This window comes from Larus michahellis, chromosome 22 (genome assembly GCF_964199755.1).
Source record: "Larus michahellis chromosome 22, bLarMic1.1, whole genome shotgun sequence".
Taxonomy (NCBI): Eukaryota; Metazoa; Chordata; class Aves; order Charadriiformes; family Laridae; genus Larus; species Larus michahellis.
Window position 1 is genome coordinate 4,297,838 of NC_133917.1, and position 21,866 is coordinate 4,319,703.

A 21,866-nucleotide genomic window follows, 5' to 3' on the forward strand; every position below is an offset into this window, starting at 1 on the left:
CTCCAGCCCTGGCACCCCAAGTTTCCCGAGCCCCCCAGGCCCTTGGCTCCGGCCCTGGCACCCCGAGGTTTCCCGGTGGGATACGGGTACAGTGGGGGGGACAAGGTGTGTGGGGCAGGGACGGGGGGTGTCCGTGAGCCTGTGGGATGGGGTCCCCGCAAGCTCAGGCTGCTCCCAAACCCCCCCGCACCCCTCAGCCCGGGGGGCCCATGCCCTAATAGGCCCAGCAGCCCCCCACGCCCCCGTCGGCGTTTGGGTAGGTCCTACGATAAGTCAGAGCCTGCCGGTGGCTGGCGGGAGGGGACGGTCGCTGGTGTCCTTGTCACCGGCCTCGGTGATGTGTGACGAACGGGGCAGGTCTCAGCAGGGAGCGGGGCTGGGGGAGGTGGGGGTCACGGTGCCCCGCGCCCCAGGCAGGCTCTGACCCACTGCTCGGAGAGACCCCCAGTGTGGCATGTGGGGGGCACTGGGCCAGGGGTCCCCATGAGGGTTCTGGGGTACCTGCACCCCCCAGCTCTGTAGGGGTCCTGGGGTACCTCTCCCATGGGGGTCCTGGGGTACTTGCCCCCCCATAGCAGCATTGGGGTCCTGGGGTACTCCCATGGGTCCTGGGCTACAAGCCCTGTTAGCCCCACGGCGTCCTGGGGTACCTTCCCTAGGGGTCTTGGGGTACCCCCCCCAACCCCCAGCACCAAAGGGGCTCTGGGGTATCCCCCCCATAGGGGTCCTGGGGTACCCGCACCCCCCAGCTCGATAGAGGTTGTGGGGCACCTGACCCATAGCCCCATGGACTCCTGGGGGACCCCGTAGGGGTGCTGGGGTACAATCTCTATAGCCCCAGGGGGTCTTGGGGTAACCCTCCCCTGGGGGTCCTGGGGTACTTGCCCCCCCCCCGCACCATGGGGGTCCTGGGGTAAGCCCCAGGGGTGCTGGGCTACAAGCCCTAGAGCCCCATGGGGTCCTGGGGTACCTGCACCCCACAGCTCCATAGGGGTCCTGGGGTACCCCCCAGGGGTGCGGGGCTACAAGCCCTGTTGCCCCAGGGGGGTCCTGGGGGACGTTCCTCTCCCGGAGCCCTTAGCGGGGGTCCCGGGGCTGAGCGGGGCTGGGCGGTGCCGGGCCACGGCCCCCGCCCCCGGTTGCCCCCGCCCCTCCCCGCCCCCCCCTCCGGGGCCGGGGCCGGCGCGGGGAAAGTTGCGGCGAGCCCCGGGCGGCGGCAGAGCCGGAGCGGCGACGGAACCGGCACCGGCACCGGGGGACGGTAGCACCGACAGTACCGGCAGCACCGGGGCACGGCGGCACCGGCAGCACCGACAGTACCGGCAGCACCGGCGCTTCCCGGCCGAGCATCCCCGGGTAGGAGCGCGCAGCATCCCCGGTCCCCGCCGCCGCACGCCGGTGCTCCCCATCCCGGTCCTCCCTTCATCTCTTCTCCCCATCCCCTTTCCCCTCCCTCCCTCCCAGTTCTCCCCATCCCGGTTCTCCCTATCCCGGTTCTCCATCGCTTCTCCCCATCCCGGTTGTCCCCATCCCGGTTCTCCATCGCTTCTCCCCATCCCCGCTGCCCCCCATCCCCGGTTCTCCCCCTTCCCCGGTGCCCGCCACCCCTCGGTGCTCCCCATCCCGCTGCTCCCACCCCCCCCGGTGCCCCCCATCCCGCTGCTCCCACCCCCGGTGCCCGGGATGCCATCTTAGCTCCGCCGCCCGGGCCGGTGCTGCCTGCGCAGCCGCCGGGTACCGGGAGCCGGGAGGTGGGGGGGAAGCCGAGGCCGCTGCCGGGCGGTACCGGCGGCTCGGCCGAGCCCCGGGGCTGAGGCCGCGTCCCGCCCCCCCCCCCCCCCCCCCACCCGCCGCCACAGGGGCCATGGAGCCGCCGCGGAGCCTCCCGGGGCTGGAGCCCGACCGCGACGCGCTGGACCCGGCCGGCGTCTGCCCGTCCCCGCTGGAGATCAAGTCCGCCCCCAGCAAGAAGATCTGGGTCAAGCTCCGGGCGCTGTGAGTGACACCCCCCCCCCCCGGCCACCCCCCCGGCCACCCCCCCAAACCGGGACACCCTCCCCCAAACCGGGACACCCCCCTAAAACCGAGACCTCCCCCGAAACCATGATTCCTCCTCCCCGCCCCCGGCCAGGACCCCCCGGCCCACCGGAGCATCACACCCCCCCCCGAACCCCTTGACAACCCCCCCTTTGGGGACCCTCCCCTCATCCTCCTTGAAGGGTCCCCCGGCATCCCCCACCCTGCGCCCCCCCATTTCAGGCAGGACCCCCTGGGACCTTCAGGTGCCCCCGGGGATCCCCTGGGCACCCCACATCCCACCCATGTGCTGTCCCCCCCCCCCCCCCCCCCCCCCCCCCCGTGTAGGACCCCTCCAGTCACCCCCAGGACTCCCTGCACCATTGGGGTGGGGGCACCCATAAGGTGGGGGTGCTGGGTGGGGGTCCCCCAGCGCAGCCCCCAGCACCCCTCACCCCGGGTGACACTGTGGGGCGGGCAGGGGGCCGGGGTGCCCCCAACCCTGGGGGGGGCAGAGTGGGTGCAGCCAGCTCAGGGGAGGGGTGACACCCTCTGACACCCCAGGGTGCCACCCCCCCGCCATAGGGGGGGGTGTGGGTGGGGGGGTTGGTGGCCCCGGGGGTGCCACCCCCTCGCCCGGTGTGCCGTCACGCTCACGCGGGGGCTCACGTGCGCCCGTGCCCCCTCCCCAGCCTGCGGCACGTGCGCCCGCGCGGGGCCTCGTGCGTGGGCGTGCGCACGCGTGCGCGGGGCCGACCCGCACGTGGTGGCCGGCGAAGGCGCGCGGGTGCACGCGTGTATGCTGGCAGGAGCGTGCGCCGTGCTGGTGTGACGGGGGTGGGGGGGGGGACACACGCAGGGACAAGGACAGGGAGCCGGGTGTCACACACGAAGCGTGCTGCTGAGCGGGTGTCACACGAGGCCGGACTCAGCCGGGGCGTGAAACACGGGTGTGCGCGCCAGCCTGAGCGTGCAACCGGCTGCGCATGCTGCTGGGGGGGCGCGAGCGCCTGGTGGGAGCGTGTGTGTGTGCACACGCGTGTGCAGAGCTGCGTGTGTGTGTACCTGGGTGCCTGTGCGTGTGCACACACGTGTGCAGAGCTGCCTGTGAGCGCACCTGGGTGCCTGTGTGTGTGCACACGCGTGTGCAGAGCTGCGTGTGCGTGTACCTGGGTGCCTGTGTGTGTGCACACGCGTGTGCAGAGCTGCCTGTGTGTACCTGGGTACCTGTGTGTGTGCACACGCGTGTGCAGAGCTGCGTGTGTGTCTACCTGGGTGCCTGTGTGTGTGCACACGCGTGTGCAGAGCTGCCTGTGAGCACACCTGGGTGCCTGTGTGTGTGCACACGCGTGTGCAGAGCTGCGTGTGTGCACACCCGGGTGCCTGTGTGTGTGCACACGCGTGTGCAGAGCTGCCTGTGTGTGCACCTGGGTGCCTGTGTGTGTGCACACGCGTGTGCAGAGCTGCCTGTGTGTACCTGGGTGCCTGTGTGTGTGCACACGCGTGTGCAGAGCTGCGTGTGTGTGTACCTGGGTGCCTGTGTGTGTGCACACGCGTGTGCAGAGCTGCGTGTGTGTGTACCTGGGTGCCTGTGTGTGTGCACACACGTGTGCAGTGCTCCGTGTGCGCTCCCCGCGTGCCGGATCACACCTGAGCGTGCCCGCGCGAGCGTGTGCGAGCGCGTGGGCTGCACCGCGCTCCCGCTCCCCCCGCCCCCCCCCCCAGCTCCTGTTCACCCTCCCCCCTGCCCCCGCAACGGCAGGCAGCCGCCCCCGCTGCGGGGTCCCCGCCTGCGCCCCCCCGGGTCCCCTCGCCCCCCGCCACCACCGAGGGGACAGCAGGGACCCCGGCCTGGGGACGGCCCCCAGCTCCCTGTTGGGGTGACGGGGGGGAGCAGCAAGGTGTCCCTGGGGTGCAGGATCCCGGTGTCGTGTCCCATCCCCCGTCCCCCCGCCCAGGTGTTGGGGACCCGGTGGCAGGTCCCCAGGGATCCGCCAGGATTGGGGTCCCCAGGGGACGGAGCTGGAGGGGTCGCGGCACCCGTGGGTGCAGGTGGGGCTGCGGTGTCGGTCCCGGGGGGGGTCCCCAGCGCTGGCCGCACCCCGAGGCCACCCCTGTACCCCTCCCTGGGCATGGGGTGGCCTTGGGGACACCGGTGCCACCCTGGGGGGCTGCGGGATGCCAGTGGTTGTGGCGGCACCGTTGTCCCCGTGTCAGACCTAGGACACGGCGGGGGGTGGCACGAGGTGGGGGGGGGGGGGCTGGCAGCAGCGGGGAGGCGGGGGGCGTGGGTGGTGACAGGCAGCCCGTGGGGACCGTGGGCGCGGGTGACAGGCGTGTCCCCGCTGCTGGGGACAGGCGGTAGCCATCCCTCGTCCCCGGGCTCCGTGGACGGGTGACGTGGGGGTCACCAAGGGCGGGTGGCCCAGGGGGTGGGTGGCCCGGGGGGGGGGAGGGGGGGGGGATGTCCCCGAGGAAGGATGTCCCCAGGGATGGGTGGCCGGGTGCGGGAAGGTGACAGCCGCCTCGCCCAAGGTGACATTTCCCCGCAGCCGGCCGCGCTCGGGAGCTTCGCGCTGGCTTCCAACGTGACGTCTGGCCCCCGGTCCCCCCCCTGCTCCCTGTCCCCCCTCCCTCGCTCGCTCGCTCCAGCCGTCACTGTCACCGTCACCTTCACCGGGGGGGGGGGGTGTGAGGTGTGAGTGTGTGACAGCCGTGCGGCCCCCCCCGTGCGCGCTGCGGCTGGCGGCCGTGCACGGGCGCCTTGCACACGTACGCACACGCGTGCAGGCGTGCACACGCGGGCGGGCTCCCCCCTCCCTTTACACGCTTGCCCCGCACACGCGTGAGGGCACAGGGCGCGGGGGGGGTGTGTGTGGGGGTGTCTCCGTCACCCGCCCCGCGCGCACACGCGTGTGTGTGCACAGGTTGGCACCAGGCCGGGGCCACGCTAACGAGGGTCGGGGGGTCGTTAGGTGCCGGGAGGGGCTGCGGGGAGCGCGGGAGCCAGGGGGGGGACACACACACACACGCGGAGGGGACCCTGCTGGGGACCTGGGGACGCTTTCGGGGTGCGGAGCCGGCTGCGTGTCCCAGCGCGGGGCGGCGGCCGCTAATTAAAACAAATTGCAATTATCAGCGGGCAGGAAATCCCGCGGGAGCCGGGGCGGATGCCGGCGTTTGCCAGCCCTCCTTGGCCCCCGCCTCCCCCGCTGCCAGCGCCCCGTGTCCCCCAGCCCTGGGGACCCGGTGGCTTCGTCCCTGAGCCGTGGGCACCCAGAGGCTTCGTCCCCCCACCGGAGTGGGGGACCCTTGTCCCCTCCCCGTGACCAGGACGGCTGTCCCCAGCCGATCCCACGGCCCCGCTGGCCTCGGCATTCCCAGCACTGGTGCTGGCCCCTCCTGGGCCAGCCGGGGTCACGGCACTGTCCCCTCCTAGGGACTGTCCCCTGGGTTGGGGACGAGCGCCAGCATCTCCTGCTTCACCGTCGGTCGCGTCCTTCCCGCAGGGTTTGGAGCTGCCGGTGGCTGTCCCCAACGCTGGGGGACAGGGGACACGGCATCTCCTCCCACCCGGTGACCCGCAGGTTTTGGGGCTGGTCCCCAAGGAGCCACCCTGTGGCCCGGCTGGGACTGTCCCCATGTCCTCTGTCCCCGCCCTGTGCCCATCTCAGACCGTGCCTCAGTTTCCCCAAGGGGCAGAGTTGGGGGGGGCAGGGGGGCTGGCTGCAGGGACGTGCCACGTGCCCCATGCCCGCCCTGCCACCCCCGCCCCGGCGGGTGCCCCGCGCCCGCTGCCAGCTCTCGTTAGCACTAACGAAGCGCAGGCCGCAGGCAGCCGCCGGCCGCAGCAGCCGCCCAGAAGCTGCCGCCGCTTCGCTCCCCGCCCCGGGGGGGCTTCACTCGGGGCTGCGACCGGGGTGACGTCCCCACGGCGGGGACACGGGGTGACGGTGTCGGGGACACCGCGTCCCGCCGCGTGGGTGGGATGGGGGACAGCCGTGGGAGCGGCGCGGAGAGGGGGGGCCTGGCCTCTGCCCCGCGTGTCGGTGTCCCACGGGGCTGTCACCGCGCGCTGGCCCCCTCCCCACGGCCGGGCTGCAGGGTCACCCCGAGGTGCCCCCCCCCCGAGCTGTGGGGCAGGTTGGCAGCGCCGCGGGAAACAGCCGGCAGTGGGGACAGGTGCCACCATCCTTGGGGACCGTGTGCCCGGGTGGTGGGGACCTAGTGGGTGCTGGGGGGGGCCAGTGATGGGGACCGGTGGGCACCGATGGGGACCTGGTAGGTGGCCATGGGGACCCGTTGGGTGCCAGTGGCAGTGATGGGGACCAGTGGGTGCCCATGGGGACCCGTTGGGTGCCAGTGACAGTGATGGGGACCAGTGGGCACTGATGGGGACCCAGTAGGTGCTGTGTGGCAGCCATGGGGACTCATTGGGTGCTGGTGGCAGTGATGGGGACCAGTGGGTACCCATGGGGACCCATTGGGTGCCAGGTGGGCAGTGATGGGGACCAGTGGGCACCGATGGGGACGTGGTAGGTGGCCATGGGGAACCATTGGGTGCCAGTGGCAGTGCTGGGGACAAGTGGATGCCCATGGGGACCTGTTGGGTGCCAGGTGGCAGTGAAAGGGACCAGTGGGCACCTATGGGGACCCAGTAGGTGCTGTGTGGCAGCGATGGGGACTCATTGGGTGCTGGTGGCAGTGCTGGGGAACACTGGGTACCAATGGGGTGGGTGCCAGCGGGCACCGATGGGGACCTGGTGGGTGCTGATGGCAGAGATGGGGACTCGTTGGCTGCCAGGTGGGCAGTGGTGGGGACCAGTGGGCACCGATGGGGACCTGGTAGGTGGCCATGGGGACCCGTTGGGTGCTAGTGGCAGTGTTGGGGATGACTGGGTACTCATGGGGACCCGTTGGGTGGCAGTACTGGGGACCAGTGGGTACCGATGGGGACCCATTGGGTCCCAGTGACAGTGGTGGGGACCAGTGGGCACCGATGGGGACCCATTGGGTGCCAGGTGGGCAGCGATGGGGACTCGTTGGGTAGCGATGGGGACCTGCTGGGTGCCAGTAGCGGTGACAGCAAGGCCTCCAGGAGGGGACAGGGTGGCCGGAGGGCTGGGCAGGGCCCAGTGTCCCACCAGGGGCTGGCATCCACCCTGTCCCCCCCTCACCCCAAGCCGGGATTGGGGGGGGGGGGGGCTTGGTGGCCCGTACCAGCCCGTGCCGGCCCGTGCCAGGCGGCGTGCGAGCAAGGCGGCTGCAGCGGGAGACATGGCTGCGGGGGCGGCGCTTTCCCGGGCGGCCAGATGGGATTCCCCCCCCCCCCCCACTCCAATCCCATCCGCCGCCCCCGCACCCACCCTCCCCCCTCCCTCCGCGACAGACACACGGACACACAGACAGATGGCCGGGGGCCAGCCGGCTGCGGGCACACGCGTGTTCAGGCGTGTGTCAGACAGGGAGGGTTTGCCCCGGGGTGCGTGTTGGGGGGGGGTGCTGGGGAGCGAGCGTACCTCCGTGCACACGCGTGTGCTGCGTGCGAGTACACACACGTGTGTGTGCCCACACGTGCACCCGGGGGGGGCGGGATATTGGCACACGCGGTGCGTGCGTGCCTGTGCCGTGTGTGCACGCGTGTGCTTGTGCGCGGCGTAGGTGCGCGCGCGTTTGCACGCACACGTGTGCGTTGTTGTTGGGGAGGGGGTGTGTGGGGGTGTGTGTCCCCCCCCGACACGTGCGTGCCCGTGCACACACCTCACACGGGTGTTCGGGCGCGTGCATGCACCCGTGCATGCGCATCATACGTGTGCGTTGAGGCACGTATGTGTGCACGCACACGTGTGTGCACGCTTGCTCTGGGTGCTCTCCCTGCCAGGGTTTGTCACCCCGGCCCCCCCAGGGACCCCCTGCCGGGGCACTGCTGTGTCCCCACGTCCCCCTGTCCCCATGTCCCCCTGTCCCTGTGTCCCGTGTGGGGGTCACAAGCCGGCTGGGGGAGGGCGGCTGTGCTGGGCTCCCGTTCCCACGTCCCCATGCTGCTGGCGCACCCATGGGTGCCACCGCCGTCCCCCCCCTCCATGGCAGAGCCCGTGACACTGTGCAGGACCCACCTGCGGGGCCCCATCCTGCGGTGAGTCCCTGGAGACCCCCAGCACGGGGAGGGGGGCGCTTCTGGGGGGAAACTGAGGCACAGCGGGGAGCGGGGGGGCTGAGCACCCTGACCCTCTTGTGGGTCCCCAGGGGGCAAAGCCACCCCACAAAGGGGTCCCCAGGCTGTGCCCCCCCTCCCCTCCCCACTTGTGGGTTTGTCCCTGTCCCCAGAGTCATCCCAGCCGCCGCTGTGGCCCCACTGACCCTGCGGGCTGGCGGGGACTTTGTCCCCAGTGTCACCCAGGTGCCACCCATGGCTCTGCCTGGGGTGGGGAGCGCCGGCGCTCCCGGCAGGGTGACACAGTGGGGACAGCCACCCTCGGGGCTGGGTGACCCCTGAAGCTCGGGGTGCTGGGGGGAGTTCGGGCCCCTCCGGCGTGGGGCAGGGGCACCCGCCACCCCCTGCCCTCACCCCTCCTCAGTCCCCACCGCGGGGTGCCCCATCCCCAGTGCCGGGTGCGGAGCTTCAGGTGCTGGGTGCGGGATGCGCTCTGGGTGCTGTGTAGGTGTAGGCTTGAGGGGTTTTGGGTGCAGGATGAGCTCCGGGTGCAGGGTGCTGGGTGCCGGGTACAGGACGCTCTCTGGACACAGGGCGCAGGATATGGGGTGCAGGATAAGCTCTGGGTACGGGGTGCAGGGTGCTCTGCGCAGCGTGCTGGTACCGGGTGCAGGATGCATTCTGGGCATGGGGTGCAGGGTGCTGGGTGCGGGGTGCTGGGTACCAGGTGCAGGATGTGCTCTGGGTGCTGTGTATGGGGGGCAGGATGAGCTTTGGGTGCTGGGTACCGGGTGCAGGATAATCTCTGGGTGCTGGGTGCAGGATGAGCTCTGGACACAGGGTGCAGGGTACCAGGGGCAGGATGAGCTCTGGGTGCTGGGTACCGGGTACAGGATACGTTCTGGGTGCTGCGTAGATGCAGGGTGAAGGGGTTTTGGGTGCAGGATGAGCTCTGGGTGCAGGGTGCTGTATATGGGGTGCAGGATACGCTCTGGCTGCAGGGTGCTGGGTGCAGGATGAGCTCCGGGTGCTGGGTGCAGGATGAGCTCTGGACACAGGGTGCTGGGTACCGGGTGCAGGATGCATTCTGGGCATGGGGTGCAGGGTGCTGGGTGCAGGATGAGCTCTGGGTGCTGGGTGCAGGATATGCTCTGCGTAGAGGGTGCTGGGTGTGGGATGAGCTCTGGGTGCAGGGTGAGCTCTGGACACAGGGTGCTGGGTGCAGGATGAGCTCTGGGTGCAGGGTACGGGGTGCAGGGTGCACTCTGGACGTAGGGTGCTGGGTGCAGGATGTGCTCTGGACAGAGGGTGCGGGGTGCGGGATGAGGTCTGGGTGCTGGATGCTGGGTGCTGGGTGCAGGGTGCTGGGTACCAGGTGCAGGGTGTGCTCTGGACGCAGGGTGCTGTGTGCGGGACGAACTCTGGGTGCTGGTTGCTGGGTGCAGGGTGTGCTCTGGGTGCAGGGTGCTGTGTGTGGGATGAGCTCTGGGTGCAGGGTGCAGGGTGTGCTCTGGACGCAGGGTGCTGGGTGCGGGATGACCTCTGGGTGCAGGGTGCTGGGTACCAGGTGCAGAATGAGCTCTGGGTGCAGGGTACGGGGTGCAGGGTGTGCTCTGGACACAGGGTGCTGGGTGCGGGATGAGCTCTGGGTGCTGGTTGCTGGGTGCAGGATGCGCTCCGGGTGCAGGGTGCCGGGTACGGGGTGCAGGATGAGCTCTGGATGCAGGGTGCTGGGTGCAGGATGCGCTCCGGGTGCAGGGTGCTGGGTGCAGGATGTGCTCTGGATGCAGGGTGCTGGGTACGGGGTGCAGGATGAGCTCTGGATGCAGGGTGCTGGGTGTGGGATGCTCTCCGGGTGCAGGGTGCTGGGTACCAGGTGCAGGGTGCGCTCTGGACGCAGGGTGCTGGGTGCGGGATGAGCTCTGGGTGCAGGGTGCTGGGTACCGGGTGCAGGATGTGCTCTGGACGCAGGGTGCTGGGTGCCCCCAGCGCCCGCTCCATCCGTGCCGTGCCCACGCTCCCACCTGCGCCCCTCCCCTGTCACCATCGCTCGGGGGGGGGGTCCCCTGGGTGGGTGCCACCACCCCTCCCCGCCCCGGGGACACCCATGGGTGCTGCCCACGCGTGTCAGGGCGTGTGCATGGGCGCGTCCACCACCGCGGGGTGTGGGTGTGTGTGTGTGTGTGTGTGTCCCATCCTGCGGGTGACGCGGTGCCCGGTGCCCGCAGGCTGCGGTACATGGTGAAGCAGCTGGAGACGGGCGAGGTGAACGTGGAGGAGCTGAAGAGGAACCTGGAATACGCCGCCTCGCTGCTGGAGGCCGTCTACATCGACGAGACGAGGTGCGGGCACGGAGGGGGCGAGGGGGACGCGGCGAGGGGGACGCGGCGCCCACCTCGACGCCAGAGAGGAACCTCATGGAATTCAACAAGGGCAAGCGCAGGGTGCTGCACCCGGGGAGGAATAACCCCCCCGGCAGCGGGACAGGTTGGGGGTGACCTGCTGGAGAGCAGCTGGGTGGCAAGAGACCTGGGAGTCCTGGGGGACAACGGGATGGCCACGAGCCAGCGATGGGCACTGGTGGCCAAGAAGGCCAACGGCAGCCTGGGGGGCATCAAGAAGAGCGTGGCCAGCAGGTGGAGGGAGGTCATCCTCCCCCTCGGCTCTGCCCTGGGGAGGCCACACCTGGAGCGCTGGGTCCAGTTCTGGGCTCCCCGGGTCAAGAGGGACAGGGAACTGCTGGAGAGGGGACAGCAAAGGGCTACCAAGATGCTGAGGGGATGGAACCTCTCTCTGATGAGGAAAGGCCGAGGGATTTGGGGCTCTTCAGTCTGGAAAAAAGACGACGGAGGGGGGGATTTTCTCAATGCTTAAAATACTGAAAGGGGGGGTGGCAGGAGGATGGGGCCAGGCTCTTCTCAGTGGTGCCCGGGGACAGGACAAGGGGTAACGGGCACAGACTTGAGCATGGGAAGTTCCACCTCAACACGAGGAGGAACTTCTTGACGTTGAGGGTGGCAGAGCCCTGGCAGAGGCTGCCCAGAGAGGTGGGGGAGTCTCCGTCTCTGGAGACATCCCAACCCCGCCTGGACGCGTCCCTGTGCCACCTGCTGTGGGTGACCCTGCTCTGGCCGGGGGTTGGAGGAGATGATCTCCAGAGGGCCCTTCCCACCCTGTGATTCTATGATTCCCCCTTCCCGTCCCACAGGCAGATGCTGGACACGGAGGACGAGCTGCGGGAGATGGGCTCGGACGCGGCGGTGCCCTCGGAAGTGCGGGACTGGCTGGCGGCCACCTTCACCCAGCAGGCGCGAGCCAAAGGGCGGCGGGCGGAGGAGAAGCCCAAGTTCCGCAGCATCGTTCATGCTGTCCAGGCCGGCATCTTCGTGGAGAGGTGGGCGCTGGGTGGCACCCACCTCTGGGTGGGGCATGGGGGGCACGGCTGGGACGGAGATGGGGGGTGGGAGAGCAGTTCCCGGTTGTCCCATGGCAGCCAGGGGTTACGCCTGGCACCCAGGTGGGTTCCAGGGCACCCAGGTGGGTCCCCAAGCACACAGGGATGGTCCCCAGCACCCAGATGGGTCCCCAAGCACCAAGGTGGGTTCCCAAGCGCCCAAGGGCTGCCCTCAGCACCCAGGTGGTCCCCAAGCACCCAGGATGTCCCTTGCACCCAGGTGGGTCACCCAGCATCCAGGTAGGTCCCCAAGCACCAAGGGGGGTTCCCAAGCACCTGAGATGTCCCCAGCACCCAGGTGAGTCCCTGGTGCCCAGGTGGGTCCTCGAACACCCAGGAACAGTCCTCAGCACTCAGGTGGGTCCCCAAGCACCCAGGGGCTGTGCCAAGCACCCAGGTGGGTTCCGGGGTACCCAGGTGGTCCCCAAGCATCTGGGATGTCTCCAGCACCCAGGCATGGTCACCCAGCACCCAGATAGGTCCCCAGTGCCCAGGTGGGTCCCCCGGCACCCAGGGACAGTCACTGACACCCAGCTGGGTCCCCAAGCACCTGAGATGTCCCCACCACCCAGGTGGCTCCCCAGTGCCCAGGTGGGTCCTCAAGCACCCAGGTGGGTCTCTGAGCATCCAGGTGGTCCCCAGGCACCTGGGATGTCCCCAGCACCCAGGTGGGTCCCTGGTGCCCAGGTAGGTCCTCGAACACCCAGGGACAGTCCCCAGCACCCAGGTGGGTTCCCAAGCACCCAGGGGCTGTGCCCAGCAGCCAGGTGGTCCCCAGGCACCTGTGATGTCCCCAGCATCCAGGTGGGTCCCCAAGCACCCAGGTGGGTGCCTGAGCATTCAGGGGCTGCCCTCAGCACCCAAGTGGTCCTGAAGCACCGGGGATGTCCCCAGCGCCCAGGTGGGTCCCCCAACACCCAGGGACAACCACTAACACCCAGGTGGGTCCCTGAGCATCCAGGGGCTGTCTTCAACACCCAGGTGGGTTCCAGGGCACCCAGGTGGTCCCCAAGCACCTGGGATGTCCCCCCCTCTGCCCAGGTGGGTGCTCAAACACCCAGGGACAGTCACTAACCCCCAGGTGGGTCCCTGAGCACCCAGGGATGGTCCCCAACACCCAGGTGGGTCCCTGAGCACCCTGGTGGGTCCTCAACCACCCAGGGGTTGTCCCCTGCATCCAGGTAGCTCCTCTGCACCCAGGTGGGTGTCTGAGCATCCAGGTGGTCCCCAGGCACCTGGGATGTCCTCAGCACCCGGGGACGGTCCCCAGTGCCCAGGTGGGTCCCTGAGCACCTAGATGGGTCCCCAAGCACCCAGGGGCTGCCCTCAGCACCCAGGTAGTTCCCCAGCACCCAGGTGGGTCCTCAAGCACCTGGACTGTCCCTATGACCCGCCTGGGTCCTCACATACCAGGGTCTGTCCCCTGGCACCCAAGTCTGTCCCCTGGCACCCAGGTGGATCCCCAAACACCCGGACTCTCCTTATCAGCCAGCTCTGTTCCCAGCACCAGGTGGGTCCCCAGCACCCAGGTTTGTCCCCGGCACCCAGCTCTGTCCCTTGGCACCCAGGTGGGTCCCCAGCACCCAGGTTTGTCCCCAGCACCCAGGTTTGTCCCTGGCATCCAGCTCTGTCCCCCAGCACCCAGGTGGGTCCCCCAGCACCCAGCTCTGTCCCCGGCACCCAGGTTTGTCCCCAGCACCCAGGTTTGTCCCTGGCATCCAGCTCTGTCCCCCAGCACCCAGCTTCATCCCCAGCACCCAGCTTCATCCCCAGCACCCAGGTGGGTCCCCCAGCACCCAGGTTTGTCCCCAGCACCCAGCTCTGTCCCCTGGCACCCAGGTTTGTCCCTGGCATCCAGCTCTGTCCCCTGGCACCCAGGTTCATCCCCGGCACCCAGGTTTGTCCCCAGCACCCAGCTCTGTCCCCTGGCACCCAGGTTTGTCCCCAGCACCCAGGTGGGTCCCCCAGCACCCACATCAGCCCTGCCTCCCCCCCCTTGCAGGATGTTCCGCCGGACGTACACGGCCGTGGGGCCCAGCTACTCCACCTCCGTCCTGAACTGCCTGAAGGTACCAGGGGATGGGGGCGATGGGGGGGTGGGGGGGGGGCACCCCAATACCCCGGGGGGCTGCTGCCCCGCTGGCACGCTGCCCCGGCCTGGCGGCGCCTGGGCACGGCTGCCCCATCCGCACCGCTGGCTCCGGAGGATGTGGCCTGGGTTGCCCGGGGGAGGTGGCACCCTGCGCTGCTGGGCATGGCCGGGCATGGCTGGGCTGCACTGGGCATGGCTGGGCATTGCTGGGCATCACCTGGCATCGCCGGACATCGCCGGGCATGGCGGGGCTGCACTGGGCATGGATAGGCATCGTTGGGCATCACCTGGCATCGCCGGGCATGGCTGGGCTGCACTGGGCATGGATAGGCATCGTTGGGCATCACCTGGCATTGCTGGGCATGGCTGGGCTGCACTGGGCATCGCTGGGCTGCACTGGGCATCGTTGGGCTGCACTGGGCATGGATAGGCATCGCTGGGCATTGCCAGGCATCACGTGGCATCACCGGGCATGGCTGGACATCACCTGGAATGGCTGGGCTTCAATGGGCATGGCTTGGTATTCCTGGGCATATCTGGGCATCACTGGGCATGGCTGGGATTTAGTGGGCATCACTGGGGATTGTCTGGCATCGCCGGGCATCGCCGGGCACTGCCTGGCATTGCTTCACTGGTCTCAGCTGGTCTTCACTGGGCATGGCTGGGCACCACTGGGGATTGTTGGGCTTCAATTGGCTTGGCATGGCTGGGCATCCCCTGGAATTGTTTGGCCTCAATGGGCATGGCATGGTATTCCTGGGCATGGCTGGGCTTTACTGGACATCCCTGGGGATTGTCGGGCATCGCCGGGCATTGCCTGGCATCGCTTCACTGGGCTTTGCTGGTCTTCAGTGGGCATAGCTGGGCATCCCCTGGAATCACTGGGCTTCAGTGGGCAGGGCTTGACATCCCTGGGCATGGCTGGGCATCATCACTGGGCATTGCTGAGCATCGCTAGGGATTGCTGGGCATCGCTGGGCATTGCCTGGCACGGCTGGGCTTCACTGGGCATCACCTGGAATTGCTGGGCTTCAATGGGCATGGCTGGGCTTTACTGGGCATCCCTGGGGATTATTGGGCATCGCTGGGCATTGCGGGGTACTGCTGGGCATTCTATGGCATGGCTGGGCATCACCTGGAATTGTTGAGCTTCAGTGGGCATGGCTCAGCATCCCCGGGCATCATCGCTGGGGATCGCGGGGCATCGCTGGGCACGGCCTGGCATCGCTTCACTGGTCTCGGCTGGTCGTCACCGGGCATGGCTGGGCATCACCGGGCATCACCGGGCATCGCCTGGAACTGCTGAGCATGGCTGGGCTTAACCGGGCATCACTGGGCATTGCTGGGTGTCGCTGGGGATTGGTCTGGCATCGCTGGGCGTTGCCTGGCATCGCTGGGAATGGCTGGGCATCACCTGGAATTGCTGGGCATCAGTGGGCATGGCTGAGTGTCCCTGGGCATGGCTGGGCATCCCTGGGCATAGTTCGGCATCCCTGGGCATGGCTGGGCTTCACTGGCTATTGCCGGGCGTCACCAGGCATCGCCGGGCGTCACCGGGCACGGGGCTTGCCCTGGCACTGAGGTGACCCCCCCTCGCCGTCTCCCCCCAGAGCCTGGACCTGTGGTGCTTCGACGTCTTCGCGCTGAACCGGGTGACGGAGGATCACTCCCTGCGGACCATCGTCTTCGAGCTCTTCACCCGACACAACCTCAACAGCCGCTTCAAGGTACCCCCGCGTCCCCGCGCCCGCCACGGCGCTGCCCCCGGGGCTGGGTGTGCCCTGGCGCGGGCCGAGGGCTTGGCACGGGCGGGCGCACCCATGGGCGCGTGTGCCGGTGCCGCAGATCCCCTCCGTCTTCCTGACCACGCTGCTGGACGCGCTGGAGGCCGGTTACGGCAAGTACCGCAACCCCTACCACAACCAGGTCCACGCCGCCGACGTCACCCAGACCGTCCATTGCTTCTTGCTCCGCACCGGCATGTTGGTACGGGGTCCCAGGGGGTCCTATGGGGGTCCCGGGACGTGTCTGGGCCCTGGGCCGGTGGCCGGTGGCCAGTGGTTGTCCGGCTGGTCCAGGGGATGCTTGTTGCCACGGAGACAACGCCACCTCGCCAGGATGGTGGGGACGGGGTCGCCCCCGGCTTGGGGGGGATGGGGTGGGGTGGGTGGGCACACGTGGGGTGACACCTGGCGCCTGGTGGTCCCCACACGGCTGTCACGGCTGTCACCCGCACACACTCGTGATGTGTCCCATGCGTGGCTGGGGCAGGCGCGCATGGCTGCGCACGCGTGCAGTCACACGCAGTCCTGCAAAAACACGCACGCGGAGGACCCTGCACCCGCTCGGCCCCGTGTCCCTCAACGGGGTGGCACCGGAGCAGCCGGTGCCCGTCCCCGTCCCCCTGATGCCTGCGTCCCCCCAGCACTACCTGACGGAGATCGAGGTCCTGGCCATCATCTTCGCTGCCGCCATCCACGACTACGAGCACACGGGCACCACCAACAGCTTCCACATCCAGACCAAGTGAGGGCGGGTGGCACAGCATCGGGGGCACGGCACGGCACGGGTGGCATGGCACGGCACGGTGTGGTTGGCATGGCATGGCACGGGTGGCATGGCATGGCACATCACTGGGGGCATGGCATGGCATGGCACAGCATGGGTGGCATGGCACGGTGTGGTGCAGGTGGCATGGCATGCGTGGCATGGCACAGCATGGTGCGGGTGGCACGGCATGGCACAGGTGGCATGGCATGACACATCACCGGGGGCCTGGCATGGCATGGCATGGCATGGCACGGCATGGGTGGCATGGCACGGCGTGGTGCAGGTGGCATGGCATGGCACAGGTAGCATGGCATGGCACATCACTGGGGGCCTGGCATGGCATGGCATGGCATGGCATGGGTGGTGTGGCATGGCATGGTGCAGGTGGCGTGGCATGTCGTGGCATGGCATGGCACCAGGGGCATGGCATGGCACAGCACGGTGCGGGTGGCGTGGCATGGCACGGGGCAGGTGGCACGGCACGGGTGGCATGGCACAGCTTGGGCAGAGCGGAGAGGGCTGGGGACCTGTCGTGGGGACACGTGGGGCATGGAAAGGACTGAGTGGCACCCCGGGGACAGCCAGGGCACCCAGGGTCACCGGTATGGCTGGGATCCGGATGTGCTGGCACCTTGGGGACACCCAGGTATACCAGTAGGGCTGGGATACAGGTATGGTGGCACTCTGGGGACACTCAGGGCCACCGATACGGCTGGAATACAGATATGCTGGCACCCTGGGGACACCAAGGGCCACCAATACAGCCAGGATAGAGATGTGCTGGCACCTTGGGGACCCCCAGGTACACCAGTATGTCTGGGTTACAGACGCGGTGGCACCCTGGGGACACCCAGGGCCACCAATACGGCCAGGATAAAGATGTGCTGGCACCTTGGGGACCCCCAGGTACACCAGTATGGCTGGGTTACAGACACGGTGGCACCCTGGGGACACCCAGGGCCACAAATACGGCCAGGATAGAGATGTGCTGGCACCTTGGGGACACTCGGGGCCACCAACACAGTTGGGATACAGATGTACTGGCACCATGGGGACAGCCAGGGCCACTGATATGGCCAGGATACGGCCATGCTGGCACCCTGGGGACATCCCTCTCCCCGTGGGGGGGCCCCCCAGGCCGCCACCCGCTGTGCTGGTCCCCCACCGTCCCCTCCGTCCCCAGGTCGGACTGTGCCATCCTCTACAACGACCGCTCGGTGCTGGAGAACCACCACATCAGCGCTGTCTTCCGCATGATGCAGGACGACGAGATGAACATCTTCGTCAACCTCACCAAGGACGAGTTTGCGTAAGGTCCCCGTCCCCGTCCCCGGGGTTGTCCCCGGCCGGGACGCGGGGCCCTGATGGCGTTTCCCCCCCTCCCCGGGGCGCAGGGAGCTGCGGGCTCTGGTCATCGAGATGGTCCTGGCCACCGACATGTCCTGCCACTTCCAGCAGGTGAAGTCCATGAAGACGTCCCTGCAGCAGCTGGAGAGGTGAGTGCGGGCGCCCGCCTCGGGGCAGGGGGACGTGGTTTTTTTGGGGACAGAGCTCAGCGGCGGGGTCCCTCCCCCAGGATCGATAAGTCCAAGGTGCTGTCGCTGCTGCTGCACGCGGCCGACATCAGCCACCCCACCAAGCAGTGGTCGGTCCACAGCCGCTGGACCAAAGCCCTGATGGAGGAGTTCTTCAGGCAGGTAAGGGCGCCTGCGTCCCCCGGGGACGGGCGGTGGGCCGTGGGGACGTCCCCGTGGGGACACGTCTCCCTTGCCTTGCCAGGGGGACAAGGAAGCTGAGCTGGGGCTGCCCTTCTCGCCCCTCTGCGACCGCACCTCCACGCTGGTGGCCCAGTCCCAGATCGGTGAGTGGCGCTGGGTCCCCCGTCCCCACCCCTGGCCTCAGCCACCGGCCCCTCCGGGGCCAGGGGGTGTCCCCATCGTCCCCGTCTCCCTTCCTCCCCCCCCAGGCTTCATCGACTTCATCGTGGAGCCCACCTTCTCGGTGCTGACTGATGTGGCCGAGAAGATGGTGCTGCCCCCCGCCGAGGACCGCACCAAAGCCAAGGGCAACCCGGCGGCCAGCCAGCAGGCCAGGTCGGCCGTGCCGCCCTGCCTCAGTTTCCCCTTCCCCAGGGGGAGGTGCCGGGGGGCACCCACTTATTCTGGGACCTGGGAGGTGGCGGTGGTGGCTCTGTCCTGCTCCCAGCTGTCCCTGTCCCCGCAGCTCGCAGTGGCGGCAGACGTCCCTGGATGAGCACCTGGAGCTGGGGGACGTCAAAGCCGACCTGGCCGGCTTCCGCTCCACCTGGGCCAAGTACATCCAGGAGAACAAGCAGAAGTGGAAGGAGCGGGCGGCCAGCGGTAGGTGACGGCCACCGCGGCCACCGGGGAGGGGCTGGCGACCGCCCCCGGGGATGCGCAGGGCCAGGGCTGCGCTGAGCATCCCTGGGTGGGGAGGTGGTCCAAGCGCAGGGTGGGTGACCCCCGGACCCGTGGGGTGGGTGGCCACGGCGGGGAAGGGGGGGGTGTGAGCTGGGGGGAGGGTCTCAGCCCCCGTGTCCCTCTGGAGCGACCCCCCCCGCCCAGAGCCCCGCGTCCCCCCGCAGGCATCACCAACCAGGCGTCCATCGAGGAGCTGTCGCCCTGCGAGGAGCAGCCGCCCGCCGCCCCCGGCCGGCACAAGCAGAACGGGGACGTGGAATAGCACCGGGAGGAGCGAGGTGGGCGCGAGGTGACCCCGGGGCGGGGGGGGGGGCAAACTAGGAGTGGTGGTGGTGGTGGTGGGAAAGAAGGATTGGTGGCATCGCCATGACTGTCCCCGCCGCCCACCCGTGGCAGGTCCTCGTCCGGCCGAGTGATGCCGTCTCGCCCAAAGTCTTCGACGCCATCGAGTTCAGCACCATTTGCAGGGAAGGAGCCGCCCGGGGCCGCACAAGGATTCGTGCCAACCTCCGCGCCGGGGGCACCCCCGGGGCCAGCCCCCCCGGCAGCCCCCTAACCCGGCCCGTTCTGGCTGCCTGTGCCAAACTGGCCACCGAGCCGCGTGGCTTGGGGCCACGGGTGACGGTGACGCCGACCCTCTCACTGCCACGCCAGCGGCTGCCCGGCCTCCCCCCGGCCGGGTTTTGTCCTTATGGCTTTTTAAAAAAGCTTCTTCTCGGTCCTACCGGGGAGCTGGGGGCTTTGGGGGGGTGGGGGGGTGGATGATGACAGTGGCGCTGGGGACAGCAGGGGACCAAGGGACGGAGGAGCCGTGTTGCCTATGCTGTCAGCCCGAGGGCTGCCACCGTCCCCTCTGTGCCCGCTGGGTCTGGTGACACCGTGATGGGCGGCCCCAAATGTCCCCCTGCGCCATCCCCGTCCCTCCCTGTCCCGGGATCTGTGTCTCTGTGTCACCCTGGGCTTGGGGACACGTCCTTGTGGGGTTTGTCCCCAGGTCCGCCGGCCCCAAGGGCTTCCCCCCTGGGGTCCTGCCCCAGACGGGGGGGCTGAGGCTGGGAGATGCGGGAGGCAGCGAAGCGGTGATGGGGCAGCACGTGTGGGGCTGGGGCAGCACGTGTGGGGCCGGAGCAGTGGTAGGAGCTGGGCTGGGGGGGCGGAGGGAGGGCAGGATCGGGCCCTGCAGTGTCAGTCCCTGCCTCCAGCATCCCCCAGTGCCAGCATCCCCCAGCCCCAGGGTGCCTCCAGGCTCCGGCGTGCTTCCAGCAGTGCTGGCTCCGGCTGTGCCTCCAGCATCCTCCGGCTCCAGCACATCCCCGGTATCCTCCCCTGCGTCCTCCGGCCCCTCTCTGCCTCCAGCATCCCTGGCTCCAGTCTGCCTCCAGCATCTTCCGGCATCCTGGTGTGCCTTGAGCATCCTCTGGCATCCTGGTGTGCCTCCAGCATCCTCCGGCATCCTGGCTCCGGCGTGTCTTGAGCATCCTCCGGCATCCCAGTGTGCCTCCAGCATCCTCTGGCATCCCGGCTCCGGCATGTCTTGAGTATCCTCCGGCATCCCGGTGTGCCTCCAGCATCCTCCAGCATCCTGGTGTGCCTCGAGCATCCTCTGGCATCCCGGCTCCGGCATGTCTTGAGTATCCTCCGGCATCCCGGTGTGCCTCCAGCATCCTCCGGCATCCCAGTTCTAGCGTGTTTTGAGCATCCTCCGGCATCCCGGTGTGCCTCGAGCATCCTCTGGCATCCCGGTTCTGGCATGTCTCGAGTATCCTCCGGCATCCCGGTGTGCCTTGAGCATCCTCCAGCATCCCAACTCTGGTGTGTCTCGAGCATCTCCTGGCTCCGTCATGCCTCGAGCATCCTCCGTCATCCCAGAGTGCCTCCAGCAGCCTCCGGCATCCTGGATCGGGTGTGGCTCAAGCATCTCCTGGCTCCAGCATCCTCCAGCATCCCGGTTCCAGTGTGCCTCCAGCATCCTCTGGCATCCCAGAGTGCCTCCAGCATCCTGGAGCTGGTTTGCCCTGAGCATCCTCCGGCATCCCGCTGCCTCCAGCATCTTCCAGCTCCGGCATCCTCCCTCTCCGGCGTCCCGGTCCCGCCGTGGCCGTGGCCCGTCTGTGTTTGTACTTTTCTACCCCGCGGTGTCGTGTCCCCCCCACCCCGTCCCGTTCCATTCCCCCCCCCCCGCCCCGGTCACTGCTGGCCCAGCTCCACCTCGCGCCCACCCACACACGCATGTGAAACCAAGCGCCGCCGCTAACGAGCAATTAATAAATCGTACGCCACCACCAGCCGGGCTCTCGCACCCTCCTCCCAGGGAACTGGGCACCCAGTTTGACCCCACTGAGGCGGGGGGGGTGGTGGTGGTGGTGTTGGGGGGCCAGGACGCCTGAGTCCCCCCCCAAGGGGGACAATGCTGGGACCTGGGGACCACTGGGAGGGGGACAAAGCGGGTGGCACGGCTGGATCGGACCCCTGGGGGTGGGTGCTGCCTCCCCCCCCCCCCCCCCCAGCACCCAAGGGGGGGTCCCGGTGAAGGCAAGGAGGAGGCGGTGGGGGGGGGGAGGAGAAGGGATCCCTTTAATGCAGCTGAGGCCGGGGGGGGGGTCCCCGCGCCCGCCCAGGCGTGTGCACGCGTGCTCTGTGTGTCCGCACATGCAAATCACGTGCAAAATGCCCCCCCCTCCCCGTGTCCGTGTCCGTGTGTGCACACGCGTGTGCCCCCAAGGGTGGGGGGGCAAACGCCCGGGGGGTCCCCCACAGGTGCATGCATGTGTGCAACCCCCCCCCCCCGGCCCCCCGGCCACGCGTGTGCAGGCGTGCACCCCCCCACACACACACATGAGCATGCACACACGCGTGTGCCACTTGGGTGGGGGGGGGGGTGCAGCTCCCCACATCCCTGGGGGGGGCCGCGTGTCCCCCAGCCCAGGGGGAGGTGACAGCGGGGGTGGCCCTGGGGACACCCCGGGGCTGGCAGTGAAGGGGGGGTGGGGTGGCACGAAGGGTGCTGCTCGGTGTCCCCAGCATCACCCGCCCTGGGAACCCGGGGGAGGGGTGTGAGGGGACGGGGGGGGGGAGGTGTTGGAGGGGGGGGTGGGGGGGGGCGCAGCCCGGCTTGCCATTGTCCCCAGAGACCCCCCGGAGGGTGGGGGGGACCTGCCC

General features: G+C 69.1%; 1 protein-coding gene across 2 annotated transcripts; it reads left to right on the forward strand.

The window, feature by feature from the left end:
• The first annotated feature begins 1,175 nt into the window (after positions 1 to 1,175).
• On the forward strand, positions 1,176 to 20,992 carry PDE1B (phosphodiesterase 1B). 2 transcript variants are annotated; one of them, XR_012584421.1, is made up of 17 exons: positions 1,176 to 1,356; positions 1,860 to 1,995; positions 10,399 to 10,512; positions 11,379 to 11,564; positions 13,627 to 13,693; positions 15,327 to 15,443; positions 15,562 to 15,702; positions 16,142 to 16,242; positions 17,450 to 17,575; positions 17,661 to 17,762; positions 17,843 to 17,963; positions 18,046 to 18,127; positions 18,233 to 18,359; positions 18,490 to 18,626; positions 18,872 to 18,985; positions 19,104 to 20,088; positions 20,755 to 20,992. XR_012584421.1 is itself a non-coding variant. In XM_074565070.1 (16 exons), the coding sequence occupies exons 2-15, from the start codon at positions 1,865 to 1,867 to the stop codon at positions 18,967 to 18,969; spliced, it is 1,650 nt and encodes a 549-aa protein (XP_074421171.1). In that variant the 5' UTR covers positions 1,176 to 1,356; positions 1,860 to 1,864; the 3' UTR covers positions 18,970 to 18,985; positions 19,104 to 20,992. The 2 variants fall into 2 exon arrangements, 1 of the variants encoding a protein (XP_074421171.1); XM_074565070.1 differs by having other exon boundaries at positions 19,104 to 20,992.
• The last annotated feature ends 874 nt before the right edge of the window (positions 20,993 to 21,866 follow it).

Coding starts and splice junctions, on each gene's coding strand:
- PDE1B (XM_074565070.1), top strand. CDS start 1,865: ATGGAGCCGCCGCGGAGCCTCCCGGGGCTGGAGCCCGACCGCGACGCG. Junction 15,444..15,561: donor ACCTCAACAGCCGCTTCAAG/GTACCCCCGCGT, acceptor CCGGTGCCGCAG/ATCCCCTCCGTCTTCCTGAC. Junction 17,576..17,660: donor CTCACCAAGGACGAGTTTGC/GTAAGGTCCCCG, acceptor CCCGGGGCGCAG/GGAGCTGCGGGCTCTGGTCA.